Consider the following 19,029-nt stretch of genomic DNA (forward strand, 5'->3'; position numbering starts at 1 on the left):
TAATAACCTAATAACACAATAAGGTAATAAGTTAAGCACATAATAGGAATAACAAGTAAATAAGCACATAGCAAAACTAATTGTGCTATTAGTTACTACATAAGTGTTATTTGTTGTTCTAATAATTGATCTCTTTATAAGCTAGGAAACTGAGAATTTGTTAATTGGTTCCTGCTCGTAATTGGTGTGTACAGTCATAAACAAAAGTGAGCGTACCGGGCGCTTATATATGCAACAAGCTACGATGTACACAGTGTAAAGAAGGAACACTCAGCAACAGGCTAACACAGAGTAAGGGGTACTTAGCACGTATTGTACGCAACAAGCTTCGACGTATACTTAATCCCACTAACAAATCAAATCATATGAACTGTATGCTGAGTGTTGCTTAAGGGAGACACCACACTTATCTACGCGGAATTGGCTTGAGGGGATTAATGTTTAACCACACTTTTCGCTTTCAGCCGATTCGCCATTGACGTGGACGTATGCGTTAACACGTTGAGTGCGAAACTTTCTTAACGTTGCATTTATGTATTTTTATAACATCAAGTGACGGGACGGACAAGTCGCGCGCTTAATGGTAAGCTACACTACAAGCTAAAAGCCTGTCCATAACAGTTGCAGAGTCGCTCAGAGCTTTAAGCTCGCAAAGATCTGAGGCGCACTGCTACTCGCCAGTCGCTCTGAGATATAAGTTGACAAGTCCCATGTGCTTGTAATTTTACCAGCACCCTTGCCCTTCAAAACTGGGACAGAGTAACGCTGATATTAATGCTTGGCGGCAGAAATAGGTAAGATGGCAGTACTTCCCTGGACGAACTCTTTCACAAGGAGCTCTACTGCTAGTAACTAGTTATTGTAAATAGATATTTGTTACCTTTACCGACCATGGCTGTCTGCCTTGTATCGCATAGAAAACTCTGTACTCGACTGTATCCGCCTAACGAACTAGCGTTATAAGTTATAATATATTGATGTGTCATTGCTTATAATTTATGTTATTTATTTATTTATCAATAGAGAAACTAATCATATACATTGTAACAGGATATCATAACATGATTGGGACAAATTTATAGACGCTCGACAAGTTATAACAAAAGAAAACAAAAGTGAGTACTGACAGTACTATTAGCAAAGTCGACGCGTTATAACCTTAAGGATGATTCTTGCGTGCAGGCAACGGCGATCAGTAGCGGTCACCCAACCGCTACTGACCGCCGTTGCCTGCAGATTGCTTGTTCTCGTCAACCAATAGTGCCTAAGAGTTAGATCATATTTTTAACGTTTAGGGAATTGATTCTTTATTTCAAAATTTAACTGAGTAACATCAATTGTGCATGAAACGCATGAAAACAGAGAAACTATTTTTTTAAATATATATAAGGTTCAACTATTAAAGTTTTAGTGTCATTCAAATATCTAAACAATACGGTCTCAGGTGCCAACTATAAGTGCTACCACAGATGTACTCGCAGACTACGCCCGCTGCTTACGCTAGATGAGGCTTATTATATACAAAATACAAAATAATTTATTTTACAAATGAACTTGTGCAGGTACATTACAATTTAGTTACGACAAAGAACCAGGTAACACAACTCAATTGTAGCGTATATCGCATACAGAGAATTTCCTACGATTCCTGCATTAGGCAAAGCCTGTCTCGCAGGTAATCGATACAAACATTGTTACTGTTAAAAGAATAACGCCAAAGCAAGGAGAATTTTGTTAAAAAATTATAATTTTTTTTTTTTGAAAAATTGTACGTATTATGATCAAAAATTATTATCATATATATATTAATTTAATTTTATGTTAATTTTATATTATATTAATTTTATTTCCTTGCAAGAGCTTTATAACATTAACAAAAAATTTAATAATATTAAATTGTGTTTTATATTTTTTTCCGGCTTTTTACAGATCACGGATGACTCTCAGTCCGAAAAATAGTTATATTTGCAATGTGTAACAATCGCAAAAATCTAAGAACTTTTTAATTGCATTTTAAGTACCGTTTTTATACAAGTGTATGTAAGTTTTTTAACAGACTTAAAAAAAATGGAGGAGGTTCTCAATTCGATATTTATCTTTTTTATTGTATGTATGTTACGCGATAACTCCGGCATTTCAGAACCCATTTTGACGATTTTTTTTTGTTGGAAAGAGAAAATTGTAGAGGATGAATCCTGGAACCGATTTCAATGAAACTTGGCAAATAGATGTAATTCCACGCACTTTTGAGGTCGGTTTTTTTAGTACTCTATACTGAGATTATTAATATGTCCTTATAACCATTACGGGTAGTGGTAAAATATCAGCAAGGTCTATGTACATCTAAGTCCTCTATAACTGAATCACAGACTCATTTCACGTGTTTGTTTAGGTTTTATTATACCATTGTATTTGAAATAAAGTAATTTTAGAAATTTGCTCAAAACGAATTGTACACCACCTGTTGCACGAGAATAAAACCAAATTTTTCAAGGTCATATCATAACTTGTTTGTTTTAACGATAGCAATGTCGTAGTACGAGGTATCGAAGTCACAAAAATAACTCGATAGTCGCCAGATATATGGGTTAATAACACTATAATAACGTAAAACCTGTAACTGACACCAATGGAATATTTAGATGATTTTAAAAATGAACAGCACTCACCATTCATGATGGTTATCGACGAAAGCAGACATTGGGGACACGTGAACAGTATAAGTGTCATTGGCTGAGTACTCGAAAAGTCCGTAGTAAGGGTTGAATAGCTCCCTGGAGAGGAGGAAAAAGAACTCTCGACTCGGCCCGCCGTAGTCCAAGCCTTCCTCCCCGTCCCACAATACGCATAATTTGCCTTTTTGCAGTTCCTTCTTGCTACAAGACATAATTCGTCTGAAAGCGTCCTCTAGAAGATGTTCACGACGAATGTGTAATCTGGAAAAGGAAGTATTTTTTAAGTTTTGGAGGTTAAGAAATTGAAGACAAGTGTGTAGATTCCCCAACACATTCAGAGCACTCGAAGCTTTAAATTGCAATAATCTGACTGATGCAACGATCTGGGGCACTACCACTGCGCCCATCGCCCTGAGACATAAGTTGACAAGTCCCATGTGCCTGTAATTTCACCAGCACCCTTACCCTTCAAAACCGGAACACAGTAATGCTGACATTACTGCTTGGCGGCAGAAATAGGTAAGGTAGCAGTACTTCCCTGGACGAACTCTTTCACTAGGAGCTCTACTGCTACTAAATACGCTCCAGTAAGTCCAGTATTAAGAGAGTATTGGCTGAAATATCTCTTGTATTAATATACTACAATCATCGACACATAAGATCATCACCATCTCAAGCAACCAAGACCCTGCACTAAGACTTAATAACGATCTTGAGCCGTAGCTAAAGAGCATAGTGACTTTCCAATTTTTAATTTCCAATTATTAATAATTGGAAATTCGGCCACTTCCATTTTTATGAAAGAGTTATCGTTGACGTGTGTTCTAATGACATTTATTAAGAAAAAATTTTTGGCTTAAATAAGATCTTAATTTCGATATTGAACTTAAGGTAGACTTATAAATGAAGGCCTTGGTCTCCACAAGGTGAAATCGTCGCGTCTGTGGCGTACAGTTGTTCACACTGCAATATGCACTGAAGATGATGTATTAACAACGCGGCTATCACGACGTTTCATGTCAGTAATGAACGCAATGGCTTCTTTTGGAATTGACTGCACTTTTACACCAGACATTCTTAGAGAAAGATCTCACTTGAGTTTTCCAGGACCCTGTCCGTATCCCTTGCTTTCCAGTTTACGGTAAAAGGCGCGAAGTTTGGCCTCAAAGTCGCGTCTTTGCGGTGCGGGCGCACGGGTGCTGCGTGCAGCGGCAGGTGACGCCGCAGGGGAGGACATCACTCCCGCACTTGCCAGACCCCCCGCCGCAGACCCGCACCCGCCAGCTGGCACGTAGCTCATGATTTCCTGCTCGAACAGGCTGCAACAATGCGAAACAATTGTAAATGAAAGTAAGCTCTTATAAGACATGTAGAGTACAAATAGCATCTCAAATATTATACTCGGTCGTGTATGGAGTACTGCTGCCACCTTTGAGATGGCTCTGCTACATACCGACTGGCTACCTTGGATTCAATTAACAACTGTGCCAAGAGGCTTATAAGTGACTCGGAATTGGTGAATTGGTGAAAAGGTGCAGCCTTGAACACCGCCGTAATTCCGCCTTCCCCTTTCCATCACCGGGAGCCGTCTGGAATTCCCTGCCTGCAGACTTGTTCCCTAAACGCTGTAACTTGGGTCTTTTCAAGGCGAGAGTGAATAGGCATTATTTAGGTGTGCAAGCTCCATCGTCGACTTCATCGTCACTTTCCATCAGGTGAGATGGAGGTCAAATGCGCATTTACATTTTATTGAAAAAAATCTCGGAATTGCAATACATAATTTTATGAACGAATAAATAAATCTTGGTTATTAATCGATACACCGACAAGAGTCTGGCTCTTAAATAAGGTGATGATTAATCGATACCAGAGGAGCGTCTTTATCTTTTATCATTATAAACATCGGAACTTATACATTCGATACTCGTAATCTCGCTGACATAACTTGAGTGATATTTGTTGGCCTTACAAGCGGTCATAAAAGGGAGTCTCCTTATCTCAGTCATAAAATTGAATCATAAACGGTTCAGTTTCAAGTGCCCATTAAACAATGATAAATCCAGCGCTCCACCTACACCGCGCCTGTGCCCGCGTCGCTTCGGGCCGCGTGAAGGTCACGCGTGCTCTTATGTGGAACCAATTTGTAAATTCTGGCAAATGGCTTCAAAACCAGCCTTGTTTATTGTAATTAGAGTAAGCAGCGGGTGTGAAAGTACATGTACCCCAGTTTGTAGAGCGTGAGCTGTTAAAATTTTAATGATTTGTCGGGGCTGCCTAATTGAAAACACTCGTCAATTTGAGCGCTTTGAACAGTGTAACTATGTGAAGGTACTGTGGGATTAGCTAGTGGGAGGTTTAGGACACGACGACGGCGGTGTCGTAAGAGAATATTAAAAGGAACAATTCGATGTTAAAAGCTGTTTAACGGGGATTGCAAGAGGTGTTATGCAACCCTGAGCTATGGACACCGTTATCTGTTAGGTACTACCGTCGTGCTGGAGCAGTTAAGTTATTAATCTGTAAGAAGGTTTAATGCTCGGTTCTTTATTACTAAGATAAATAATATTAAGATTGATATATTAATGGGGGTAAACATTGTAATAACGTAAGAGATTTATGTCAGGAACGAATCACGTTGAGGTCAGTAGTCTCTGCTCATTGGGAGTGTGATAATTAATGGAAATAAAATATGTATTGCGAATTTTTATCGGAGCAATAACCCCGTTTCACTTTAAGAGCAGTTAGTTGTTAATTAATCTCGGCATTTACATCGTCAGCCTTCGGAAATAGGTATGCGTTAAAACTTTCACATAAATGGTAATTATTTTTTATGGGATAATGTTATTTGATTCTCAAATATATAATTGATCTATTGTAAATGTGCACTTTTTTAACAATAAACTAATTTTTTTTTCATATTTGATATATATTAACTGTGCCGTCCATATTAGGTTAGGTCAGGTTAGCATATGAAAAACCAAAAACGAATTTGCTTGCGTTTCCGAAAATGGCTTCAGGTTTTTTAATGCTCATTTGTGCCAAACATGAAACTATCAAAGATAATTTATATAAATCAAACATTAGCTCAGAACGAATTAAAATATTTGTCTTGGAGAAAAAGCATAATAAAAGATGACTTAGATTTTTTGCTTTTGCAAATTTAAAATGATCACTTAAATATGTGTTTATAATACTTATGTAAGTGTTGGTATCTTTTTATTATTTATTTTTTATTTACATGCTTAGTTTATTATTTTTCTCCCTCCTTTTTACTTGCCCAGTGTTGCCCGCTTATGACCTTTGTTTCCACTTATTTTTCTTTCAGAGATAAGTACACCTTTGCTCACCTTATAATTAATTTTCCCAATATACTTCTTTTGCCATAATAAAGAATACGTGCCATTTTCTGATATTAATTCTTAAGTCGTGTACTTGGATTTCCGCGTATTCCCTTGAAACTTAATCTATATAGAACGGCCAAGAGACCCAAAAAATCAGAGCATTGAACCATTATTACTAAAAAAAAAACTCTGTCCGGCCCACACTAGACAGAGACAAACGCGGGTTCTAGGCTTATGCCCCTAATCGTTCCACTGGCGAGGTTTAGAGCCGCCCGCCTCCGTCGAGATTCGGTAATTAGTATAATGATTTCATTTGGCTTCGTGAATAATTGAGGATATACTAATGGAGAAGTATGAACGATGGACAGGAAGTTGCTTTTCAGAGATTAAAATGGCTCTTACTTCTATTTACAATAACATCATGAATCCACTATTTGACCAGTGGGCACGGGTTTCTTCTTAGGCGATTTTAGTTAATTAACAATTAAAAAGTAATTATATAATGATCTTTCCTTCCCTTAGCTGTAAGCGGGAGGTGTTGTTACTATTCACAAATGTACGCAACGTACAAATTGAAATCAATGGTACAGTCAACAGCACATCAGATTTAGACGACTTCTTAATTGAGAAAAATCATCATTCTCATTATCTATAAATAAATATTAGACAACATCACAGACGTTTAACTGAACTAACGGATAATTCACGTATTCAAGTCGAATTTTTTTTTATAATACCAAGTAATGGGACGAACAAGTCGTGCACCTGGTGGTAAGCGACACGCCTATCTATAACAGTTAAAGTTCTTGCGACTCAGAGCTTTAAATCGCAAAGATCTTAGGGGCACTGCCCCTGCGCCCTTCACCCTGAGACATAAGTTGACAAGTCCCATGTGCCTGTAATTTCACCAGCACCGGAAAGTAGTAATGTTCAAATTACTGCATGGCGGCAGTAATAGGAAAGGTGGCAGTTGTGCCCCGGACGAACTCTTTCACAAGGAGCTCTACTGCTACTAATATATCTGTCTCACGGTGCTTTTTTGTTTAAAAACACACAGGTAAGTTACTCTAATCCATAAAGCAAATAAGTAAAGGCCTCCGTGGATTTAATTTGTGGTTGTGTGCGTTCATGTCTCCATAGTGCATTATTAAAGTACTTGTGCTGTGGAAACCGATCACAACGACGGTACCATAAACACCCAGACTCGAGGCAATACAGAAAAGTTAGTGTTTCTACATTGATCCGGCCGAAATCATGAAAACCAGTGCGCACGCCCTTAACCACAAAGGTTGTCAATAACAGAATCATTCCAATAAACTAATGTAACTTTTACTTCAATAAATTTTATTCCAATTTTATTTTTATTCCAATAAACTAATGTAATACGTTCCCCCTGATTGGTTATTTCTTTTAAGGTATATGCGATAGTCTTTCTTGCATACATATCTCGTTCTTCTTCCTGTCCTTATATGAGCAGGTGGGGTCGGCACAACATGTATTTTTTTTCCACTCTCCTCTATCGGCCGTCATTTCCATTTCTTATCCATATCATCTTTCACACAATCCATCCATCTTTTCTTTGCCTTCCTTTCCCCTTATATCTCTCCAAATTCATACCTAACACTCTCTCGTCACGTGAACTTCTTCCCTTCGCATGACATGTCTATACCACGCTAACCCATTACTCCTCATCTTTTCCGTCACTGGCGCCACTTTCAAATTTCCCCTAACGTACTCATTCCTTATCATATCCTTTCTCGTCACTCCACACATCCATCTCAATATTCGCATTTCCGCGGCATGCACAGTTCCTTCATCCTCCCTCTTCATCGCCCAACGTTCTAATCCATACAGTACGACAGGTCTAATCACGGTCTTGTATATTTTCTCCTTTAGCTTAAGGGGCATTCGCCGATCGCAAATAGTGACTGTGACCTGTCGCCATTTCAACCATCCTACAGTTAGTTATCTTAACCTTAAAATAACCTGTACAAATGATAAAACAATTTGGAAATGTTTTGAAAATAAATGGCAATATTATCTCATTGTGTGCCAAATACACACTTAACGCCGCTTACAACTAGAATAAAAACATTAAACGATAAAAATTATCGTTCATTACAAGGTTTATCGAGCATTCGTTCCACATTAAGAATAGTTAACTAACTACTCATAATGCTGTAGACAAAACAAAGGCAACAAATTCGGCACGATTCTGCCAGTTGCTAAAACAATACCATTCGACGAATCTGTACTCAATATAGACGCTAATAAAGAGAAACCTTCGCTTTATTAGTGGCTAATATTATGTATTATATTATGTAAGGCACGTGCCTGATATCATTGTTTGCGAAACCGATATCTGCCGTTTGAATGACAAAGACGTTGGTAATTGAGGAAACATTAACTGCGTGGGCGCAAGGTTGAAGTGCGAACAACCTGGGACCATGGGGAATAGACCGAGTTATCTATGTTAAAGATTTTCTATAAAATTAAATGATTGGAATCTGTGTTTCATGAAAATTGAAATTAAGAGGTATATTGGCACCTTTTTTTAGACAAACGTGTACCATGGTCAACTGACCACGATGTAACTACATCTTCACTTAACATCAGGCGAGATTAAGCCAAGGGTGCGTCTGCTTTTAAAATAAAAATATGTTTGTCATATACATGAATGAATCATATTTTGTTGTAGTGTTATGAAAGAGGTACTATAAGCAAAGTAAGTCTTTTAAGTCTCGAAACCATTCCGTTTGCAATCGGAGATTCTAGCTAACCAACCCCATTCCTTATTTGGTTAATTGTGAAAATCTTTTGTTTGTAATAAAAAACGTACTCTAGCTTTTAAACGTCATTGGTTGACAAGAACAAGCAAGCTGCGAGTTGGCCGCCGTCGTTGCCGTACGCAAAAACAAACCTAATGACGGTAACGAGTGGATAGTACAGTCAAACATACATCAAACTTGAAAGTTTAAACTTTGCAATGATTATCGCAAGCGGTATAGAGTTGAAATTGAAGTTTCAAGTTCCATGTGCTACCAGCACAGTTGAAGCTTTCCCAAAACATTTTTATTTGCAATCGGAGACTGTAGCCCTGTTCTTACTGTATTGACCCTTTTTCGTAAAACCCTTTCGGTTGTAACAAAAATTTGATCTAAGTCTTGGATTTTGGTTGAGAAGAACTAGCAAGCTGCTGCCGCGATTGACCGCCAATGCCTCCAAGCAAAAATAGCCCATAAGGTGGTAATGCGTCGAGTTTGTTAATAGCACATTACAAGGGACGACGTTAAGGGATACGAGAATTACGGGTCGTATTCTAGAACTCTACTCAATTGCTCAAGTCAGGATTTGAGCAGAATTGAGTATGATTTCAAGCACGGGAAATACGACCCTAATGGCAAGGACTTGAGTATGATTTTCAGTGCTCACTGCAATACTCAAGTCCTGACTTGTCTACTAATAAGATTTTTAGATTAGAGATCATCATCATCGTTGACCCATTTACATGGCCCACTGCTGGGCATGGGTTTCCTTTCAGACAAGGGTTTATAGGCCATAATTAGCCACGCCGGCCCAATGCGGGTTGTGGACTTCACACGTTTTCCGAGGGTTGTGAACCTTCTTCAACGTACAGGTTTCATCGCGTTTCCCTTCAACGAAAAGCTCGTGATAAATTTCAAATTAAATTTCGCACATAAATTCCGAGAAACTCATTGGTGCGAGCCCGGATTCGAACCCAAGACGGTCTGCTTTAGAGGCAGTAGGTGAAACCATTAGGCTACCACGGTTTACACAGATTAGAGATAATTAGATATTTTACTAGTGTCTGGCAAGCTGCAGTTATCATTATTGTCAAAGGAAAATCAGTCTTTTGAAAGCCGTTTTCTCTGAACATAATGAAATGTCTCATTATCCCTAGCGAATTCGTAACGCTCCACTGATGAGTCTGTTATAACAACACTGAGAAAATAGGTTGTAGCACGCGATCTCTGGAAGATAATGGAATTAAAGCCTTTGTGCGTACCTTGACATTAAAAGAAGTGGATAATAAGATGCCTTTATGTGCAGTCTGTCTTATGACGTTACTCAAAGCTCTCTTTTTATAGTCTAGATTAAAGAATAGCACATAATAGTGTTTTAAATTCCATACGAATGCAATCCCTAAGGCACTTTTAAATGTAAATGGATAATGTCTACTTTACGAAAGACAAGAATTTTTGAATAAGTTTAGGTATCTTAATTGTATTTTATATTCAAAATAAAGTTTGTAAATTCATAAGCACGTATCTGCTCTCCTTTATCATAAATAACAGTTGAGCTCCTTGTGAAAGGGTTCGTCAAGGGAGGTACTGCCACCTCAATTGTTTCTGCCGCCAAGTAATGTGAGCATTACCTACTGCGTTTCCGGTTGGGAAGGGTAAGGGTGCTGGAGAAATTACAAGCGCATCGGAGTTGCCAACGTAGGTCACGGAGTGACGGGCGCAGTGGTACTGCAACTTTTTTTTTTATAATATCAAGTGACGGGATAAACAAGTCGTGCGCCTGATGGTAAGCTACACGCCTGTCCATAACAGTTGCAGTACCACTCAGAGCTTTAAAATCGCAAAGATTTGAGGCCACTGCGCCCGTCACGGCAGACAAAAGTTGACAAGTCTCATGTGCCTATAATTTCACCAACTGTTATGGATGGACGTGTCGCTTGCCACCAGGCGCACGACTTGTTCGTCCCGTCCCTCGCTATTATAATATCCCATTGAGGTAGGCAAAGACTATAATACACATGTTTCATTGACTTAATACATACAAAAAAATAGGTTAGGATCAACCGGTCGTTCAAAATATTCAAAGATAATTTTACCTAAGGTAAAACAGACGAAGCTAATAAATTACAAAAACTGTAACAGTAAAGCTCATAAAACCATCCATAGACCATGTATAGCCGTAAAACATCGCCGTCGGCGTTTAGTGGCAGTGTTGGTTATAATTAGAGCGGTCGGAGGCCTACTTGGCCCGCAGGCAGGCCCTAATCTCGTCGAACACGTACGAAATGGAATTTTTTGATTGTACAGAATTTCCGTTTCTACATGCAAGTTCAATGTACGAATGCGGGCGAAATTTTTTATCTAACTTGACTGTAACCAAATGGCGACTGACGGTTGTTTTTGTAGTTCAACAGATAAACATTTTTTTTTAAATAGGTGACACTCGTTGAAGTCTTTATTAAGAAAATACAAACATGGTCATTTACAGGAATGCCAAGAAAAAGGTGGAACTATGAGAACGTTTCATTTGAAAAAAGAATGTCTTCAATCGTCTTTTGACTTCCATTTTTCGATTATACATTCTGGCAGGTACATGTGGTTAATGGTTCATATGAACATTGTTACTGTAATTCAATCTTTTTTTAGTGTTCCTCTTAAAAATCGATACAACAGCAAAACAGTGAAAGTGTTGAAGCACTTTGGAAAAAATATATAGTAAAATTGAGAATATCTACTGATTTGCGTGAAAACACGATTCATAAAAATTTTCACAATAGAAAAAACCATAAACTTACCTCGAAATTTTACAAGAAAACCGCTGTGTTCATGTGTACTTTACATGTACCAATGCGTTTTTTTCGAACATATTTTTGAAATGGTTTTAACTTCGTTTGTAAAAAAAACAAATTCTGAAATAAAGTCAGTGTCGACCCGCGCAACAGAACCGATTCAGGGCAGGAAAAAACTTGAATTCGAACTGAGATAGTATCGACTCTTAATATGTCCAAGAGTACATGAAGTTTGTCATAATAAAGACATCAACGTTCACGTCGTGACATATACAACTGATGATACTGAATCGTAATAAATAAAAAAAAACCGACCTCAAATGTACGTGAAATACGCCAATAGATGTAATTGGCCAAGTTTTATGGAAATAGGTTACCGGAAAGCGCGCGAAACCGGATTCATCCCCTAGTTTGCCACCCTTAGTAGAATATTTTTTTCAAATCAAAATACTGAGGTGCCCTCTTTCCAGCAAAACAAGAATCATCAAAATCGGGTTGCAAATTATAGTAATCGCGGGACACATACATCACAACAAATACAGCCGAATTGAGAACCTCCTCCTTTTTTAAGTCGGTTAATTATGTGTGTCCATGGGCAAAATATCTTGGAGGTTTGAGGTCACTCACCGAAGTCTATAGCAGACCCAGGAGGATGCTGTGACACGAGTAAGATCGAGACTCACTCACACGCAAAATAGACAGTTTTTTGAGCTTAGATTAGTTTTGTGAGCAGTAGTACCACCTTACCTGCATATGTCGTCCGTCAAGCAGTAATGTGAGCAATTACAATTACTGCTTTCCAGTTTTGAAAGGTAAGGGTGCTGGTGAAATTACTGGCACATGGTTTTTATCAACTCGTGTCGCTTCCCAACAGGCGTACGACTTGTTCATGCTTACTTGGTATATTAGACAGTTAGAATTTATATTATTTTAGTTACATTAATGCTTTTCTAACATTAAGTAGCACTGAATAGTAAACTACAGTAAAATGCGAAAATTCCTAATCGAAAAACTATATCGCAGTCATTCTATGACGTAACTTATTATTTTATCCATTCTAATAGCTGTTTCTTACATAATTTGAAGTGCAGTCAAATGTAGTCTAAACAAACATCAGTTATTTCCCGCAGGTGCGCAGGCGCATGAGTTACGACTCGAGCTTTGCGGTAGTGGTACTCCCGGTGAAAGTGAGCCAGTTAGTCTAATCGCTTGGTTTATCCCGCGTTATCTTTATATTCTCCTTTTACAGCCTAAGTGGCCATTGGAAAAAAGGACGGAGCCATATTATCTCACAATATTGTTTTGGATAATGTATATTATTTTCTGGAAATTACGAAATTTCGTAAAAAATACGACCTGCCATATTGTCGCTTGGCAAACAACACCGCTAAGTGTAGATAGGTGTCATTTGAAGCCGTTTTAAAAAATGATATGGGAAGGATAACTGACTCTTTATTTTATATAATATCAAGCGACGGGACAAAAACGTCGTGCGCCTGATATAAGCTACACGCCTATCCATAACAGTTGCAGTGCTACTCAGACTTTTAAATCGCAAAGATCTGAGGGGCATTGCCACAGCGCCCATCACCCTGAGACATAAATTGGCAAATCCCATGTGCCTGTAATTTCACCATTTGATAGTGAATGATGGGGTAGGCAAGGATCACAACCTCCCACTTGTTATGATCCTGATTCACACATTTCGTCTCATCTACACGCATCTGTGCTTTCATAAACGCTCGTCGGTTAAGGGTATTATTGACCTGGCTTTTCTTATGACCTCCTTTTTTTCTGTCGACTAGCTCACTCACACTCGCCTTAGAAATTTCTTATTCATATCGAGTTCTTAGGTGTTCGTGATTGTTACACATAGGAAATGAAACTATTTTTTCGGATGTAAGTCGTTGGTCCCACGTTCACGGGTAACAATTGTCGGTTATATTTGTTTTTCAAAAAACGTTGGTTTGTTTGAAAAAACAAATATACGCGATAAAGTAGATCATACCTTATTCATAATTTAATAACTTATTTACAGCACCTATAACTTTGTAAACAAAACAAAGCACTTTACACTAAAAAAGAAATTAAATATCTAACGAGTCAATATCTCAATTGAGTAGAGTTTTATAACGATCTTATAAACTCATATCGAAATCAATGAAAGTAAAAGAACAGTTTCGCTGCCACAGCGTCAGAGATCAAGACGCATCGATCGGCAGCGTCTAATGATCGGCGTGCGCGCACCTGTTTGCGAGATCGAACAGCATTATGTTACCTGGACATTATCTTGTTTGTCCGGCAATTTCAGAGAATGCTCTTGGCAGAGAAATGGAGTGGCAATGACAGATTTTCTCATCTTAAGGTAATATCGCTTTCTTATACATCTACGTTTTTATACTATGAAGTCAGCTAAATGATATCTTTAATCTTATTATCTAATCTAATCTAAAATAAATGAAGTCTTAGATAAAACAGAGTACATTAAGAAAAATTACTACTTCATATCGGACATGATTACAGTTTTCTTTCGTCACCCCTAGCTAAAGTTCATTCGGAATGATCAGGCATATATAATTACAACATTTTTAATGGTTAAAGAAGATATGCCTTCAGCGCATTGAAGACAAGAATCTTTAAGCGTCCACCGGAACGGAACACCTGGTCAGGTGCGTCGGCCAACCGCACGCCTGGGCGCAGAGAGCCGCAGGCGCGGGCGCAGCATTACCGTGGTGAAAGAGAGAACAGTAATTCATCTACAAACGATTTCGGATTTAAGCTAGCGCGCTTCGTAATTTCTTACGTTGCTATCAACGTGGTCATTACAGCTATTTTTACCAATCTCATAAGACAATTGATAGTGAATAAACGTGCTGGCATTTGTGCACATAAACAATCCTTTTGGACTTCCGGATAAGGTTGAAAATAGTTAACTATTTATTTATTTATTATATGGACAACAAAACAGATGACAATCAAATTAAATTGACAAGAGTTGATTTGAAACTACAAAGATCTGCAGGGCTAAAAAGGTCGTACTGGCAGAATCTTATTATGATTAATTGATTATGATCAATTACAATTGATATAACGCAATTCATCTATTTGACAGTGTTCTATGGAGGTCTCCATACAACACTGTCAATGATGAATTGCGATCTTTTTAAAACTGATGTACTAGATTGTGATCCTACTTATGTTGACACATCATTGTAAAGTAACAAACAAAGATCTACTGTTCATAATTTGCTAATAAATTACTTACTTAATTATTATATTTATTAACTTCAATATGAACTAAAGTAACAGGTAACTCAAGTAATTAAGTCGAATTTTTGCTCGACATCTTTTCAACCAGTCCTTGGTCCTTAAATGAAGATAATGATCAAGACGAGGTCTTTCCGGCCAAACCTTGTAACAAATAAAAGTGGAGATATATTTACGTCTACCTGACGAAGCTGACATTGTGGATAGAATTAAGTCCACTAGCACTAAACTTAAGTAAGTCTTAAACCACGCAATTGCAATGCAAAATATACTCTTAACATGACTGTTTCGTAAATTTAAGCATTGGAATAAGACATACTTAACTGTCTAACTGTGTTAACTGTCTCCGTGGCCGAACGGTTACCGTGCTGGACTACCACTCAGATGTCCCAAATTCGATTCCCGGGCCGGGAGAAATATTTGTATGGCCAATATTTACTTCTCTGTGAGTGAGTTTGGCTGTAATTTGTGGTTGTCTATGTGCGTGTCCATGCCACCCGCGACCCAGGGTTTCCCTAGTGCGGGGCTATGTTGAATGTGTGCGTTATTATTATATTATACTTAAGTTTTTTTTTATAATATCAAGTGACTGGACTAATAAGTGGAGCGCCTGGTGGTAAGCGACAAGCCTATTCATAACAGTTCCACGGCCACACAAAGCGTTAAGTCGCAAAGATCTTAGTGGCACTGCCACTGCGCCCGTCTCACTCCGAGACATAAGTTGACAAGTTCCATGTGCCCGTAATTTTACCCTTCCAAATCGGAACGCAGTAATGGGAGCATTACTGTTGGCGGCAGAAATAGGTAAGACGGGAATAGGTACTTCCCTGGATGAACTCTACTGCTTGTAAAAGTTTAGTGCTAGAGGACATATTTGTATTATTCTAGCTTTTAAAATGATTATGTATATATTTGTTCCATTTGCTTACCTATGGTATGGAGATAAACTACTGTAATCTTTTTACTATGGCACCGCTGCCGCCGTCGCTGACCGGCCGGCGAAGGCGCGTGCGCGTGCGCGCTGCGGGCGAATGCCTCCGATAGTCATTAACTTTCGGGGATCCAATGATATATGTGTGGGATGTGCCGGATGCTTATGTAATGACTGTTCAGTTCTATTATGCGTACCAGTAAAAAAAAATAGAGTCTGGTGTCACGTTTCTGAGAGATTCGATGTGGACCTAATAAACAGGTGTTCGTGTACCGTGTATTATAAAAGGCTACGGATTTTCTTTTAAGCCCGAGTGGTGTCACAGTAAGTATCGGAATATATAAGTTTCTAAATGTGTTTTCGTTTAAGTTGCTTTTTCGAAATGTAATTTAGTTTAAACATTAAATAATGTTCAGGTCGACTGTGATTCGTTTCTCGATTTCAATCTAGATTTGACTCAATAAATCGAACAGAGGATATATGTACGAGTGTGGCTACCAATCTTTTTTTGGGCTGTAATTATACTTTAAAATCCACTGCCCACCGTGGCTAGGACCCCAAAAAATATCGAATTACTTCCGAGAATATTTAAATATTGACACGTTGAACACAATGGCATCAGAACAATAGGTAGATTTGCTTCAAAGTGGAATAGAAAATGAATTTATTGCGACATTGGTGCGACCTCAACGGATACCGTACGTGTTCGATATTTTAGATAAATTACTTCCTATGACGAATGGAGTGCGAGTGGAAACAAAACACTGTCGTTGTTTACAGTAAACAAGTTAAGGTTTGGGCCGTCGGACAAAGCCGCGACACAGTTTTGAATAGGCGTAAATTGGTCGAAAGTACATTCATAACTATGCTATACAAAAGGTCATATTGTAAAGGAAACGAGAAAATAATACATGACTTCAATTTTGTTGGGAAACGAACGTAGGTTTAACGATAATGACTACAGATCGAAATAGAATGAATATACACTATGTTTACCTAAATTTCAAGAAAGTAGCAAAGAGTTGTAATTAGATAAAGGTTAGTTGGAAGAAATCCCTTAAAGTCAAAGTCAAAGTCAAAGATTATTTATTCCATAGGTAAAATAAATTTACACTTGAAAACGTCACATTTAAGGTACTGCTCGTTCACTACGCTGACCTCCCTGAGAAGAACGAGCAAGAAACTCTAGGAATTGCTCTTTTCAAATAAACTTAAATGCTATGGAATACACTTTGAATCAAATTTGTGTGGATTCCGGCGCCATGTCGTCTTTCCATACATCTTTATCTAACACGTAGTCTTCAATTTTGTAATATGATTTTTCGATCAAAATATTTTTTATGTAGTTTCTAAACTTAGGAAATGATAAACTTAATATATGCTCCGGAATCTTATTGTAAAAACGTATACAGTTCCCCATAAAAGAGTTGTTTACCTTGGTTAAACGAAATCGTGGTACCATGAGTTTGGACTTAGCTCTAAGGTTAATATTATGGATATCTTCTTTCTTATTGAAATTATGTATATTTTTACGGGCATATAAAATATTTGAGTAAATGTACTGTGATGCCACAGTCATGATACCAGTCTCCTTAAACTTTTCTCTGAGAGAAACCCGAGAGCCTAGACGGTACACAGAACGAATCGCTCGTTTTTGCAATACAAATATGGGTTGAATATCTGCCGCTTTACCCCACATGAGAATCCCGTAGGACATTATACTATGGAAGTAACTAAAGTAAACTAGTCTAGCAGTACTAACATCGGTAAGCTCACGTATTCTGCGGACTGCGTATGCAGCGGAGCTTAATCTGCTGGCCAGGGACGATATATGTGGAAACCACTGAAGTTTACTATCTAAGGTCACTCCCAAGAAGACTGCTTTATTAACAAGGTGGTTTATAGAATGAGCTCGCCTTGGTACACTAATATTTTAAATTGTTTCATAAACTTTGTAACTTACTTTGTGGTACAATAAAGTGTTTAAGTAAATAATAAATAACTTTTCGTTTTATCACCTTGATATTCAGTTATTTTTACAAAGATCGAACACTTAGAAAAAAATCTTTCGACCCGTCTGGAGTCGAACCAACGTCTTCCAGCAAACCGTGTAAGACGCTGTGCCAACTAAGACACGAAACGGACTTTACGAATTTTTCAATGTGCTTGTTGAAGAACTTTATTTTTTTTAAAACGTCTAGCACGATTTACGCTGGTTCGAATTTTTGTATTAATAATTATAGCATAGAGTTGATAATACCTTCTACTAAACAATTTTTTTACATATCAGAAAAGACGCAACACGCTTGTATTATGAGACCAGAATTATGCAATTTAACTGAGTTTCCTTGTAAATAAACTATTTTTCATTTTCTGTAATCTCGGAATTATTTTTATACCTGTATTATACGGTAGTGTATTTAGAAAAGTTTTGTAATAATAATATAACTATTTTGTTGTGACTTATTTTTTTTTATCGAGAGACGTATCATCCACTCTATGCATATCACTTGAACTTTAGGTTAATACGATTTAGTAGCAGTAGTTCGTCTCGTTAATATAAATATCGTAACAAATAAAATAATAAAATAATTAAAGTAACTGTCTGAGTTTATTAAATATCTAGTTTTCTATTTAAAATTGTCCATCTGCTTTTTATAAATTTATTTATTATTATTTTATATGAGGTTTATTGCTTACAACATTTAAAACAAGTCGATTTAAAGATATTCAGATTCAGATTCATTTATTTCTCAAATATAACATTACAGTATAAATTGCACTACATGTCAAAGTATAAGAAATTATATTGAGATCGTCAGACAAAAAGGAAAATTATAAGAAAAGCACACAATAATTAGAAAATTAACAATTCATTATATAATATTGTTGTCATTAAATTATATATCAAATATCATTCTCCATCAAGGATCGTCATAAGTTGATAATTATACAAGAGCATGTTAATGCGGTAAAAATTAGAATAAAAATATAAAAATAGTAATATTAAAGTACAGCTTATTGTAAAAGACCTATTTCCACCGCCAAGCAGTAACGTGAGAATTAATACCTCAAGAATATAATATCTCAAGGTGACAGTGACAGATCTTTGCGATTTAAAGCTCTGAGTCGTATACGAATTGCTATGGATAGGAGTGTCGCTTACCACCAGGCGCACGACTTGTTCGTCCCGTCACTTGCTATCATGAAATAAAACTTTTTATGTAATAAAGTTAATAATAAAAATATTTTTCTTCAAAG

The 19,029-nt window shown here is 37.4% G+C and overlaps 1 protein-coding gene across 6 annotated transcripts in view; it reads right to left on the bottom strand.

Annotated features, from left to right (window-relative positions):
• Positions 1 to 19,029, bottom strand: part of LOC113237569 (E3 ubiquitin-protein ligase HECW2) — a 159,773-nt gene that overhangs the window by 12,034 nt on the left and 128,710 nt on the right. For all 6 annotated transcript variants that reach the window (XM_026474129.1, XM_026474132.1, XM_026474128.1 and 3 more), the window contains 2 exons: positions 3,770 to 3,994; positions 2,670 to 2,936 (listed from right to left, as the gene is read on the bottom strand). In XM_026474129.1, coding sequence (XP_026329914.1) covers positions 2,670 to 2,936; positions 3,770 to 3,994 — 492 coding nt within the window. The remainder of the gene's footprint in view (positions 1 to 2,669; positions 2,937 to 3,769; positions 3,995 to 19,029) is intronic.

This window comes from Hyposmocoma kahamanoa, unplaced genomic scaffold, assembly GCF_003589595.1.
Source record: "Hyposmocoma kahamanoa isolate Upper Pololo Valley unplaced genomic scaffold, ASM358959v1 93, whole genome shotgun sequence".
Taxonomy (NCBI): Eukaryota; Metazoa; Arthropoda; class Insecta; order Lepidoptera; family Cosmopterigidae; genus Hyposmocoma; species Hyposmocoma kahamanoa.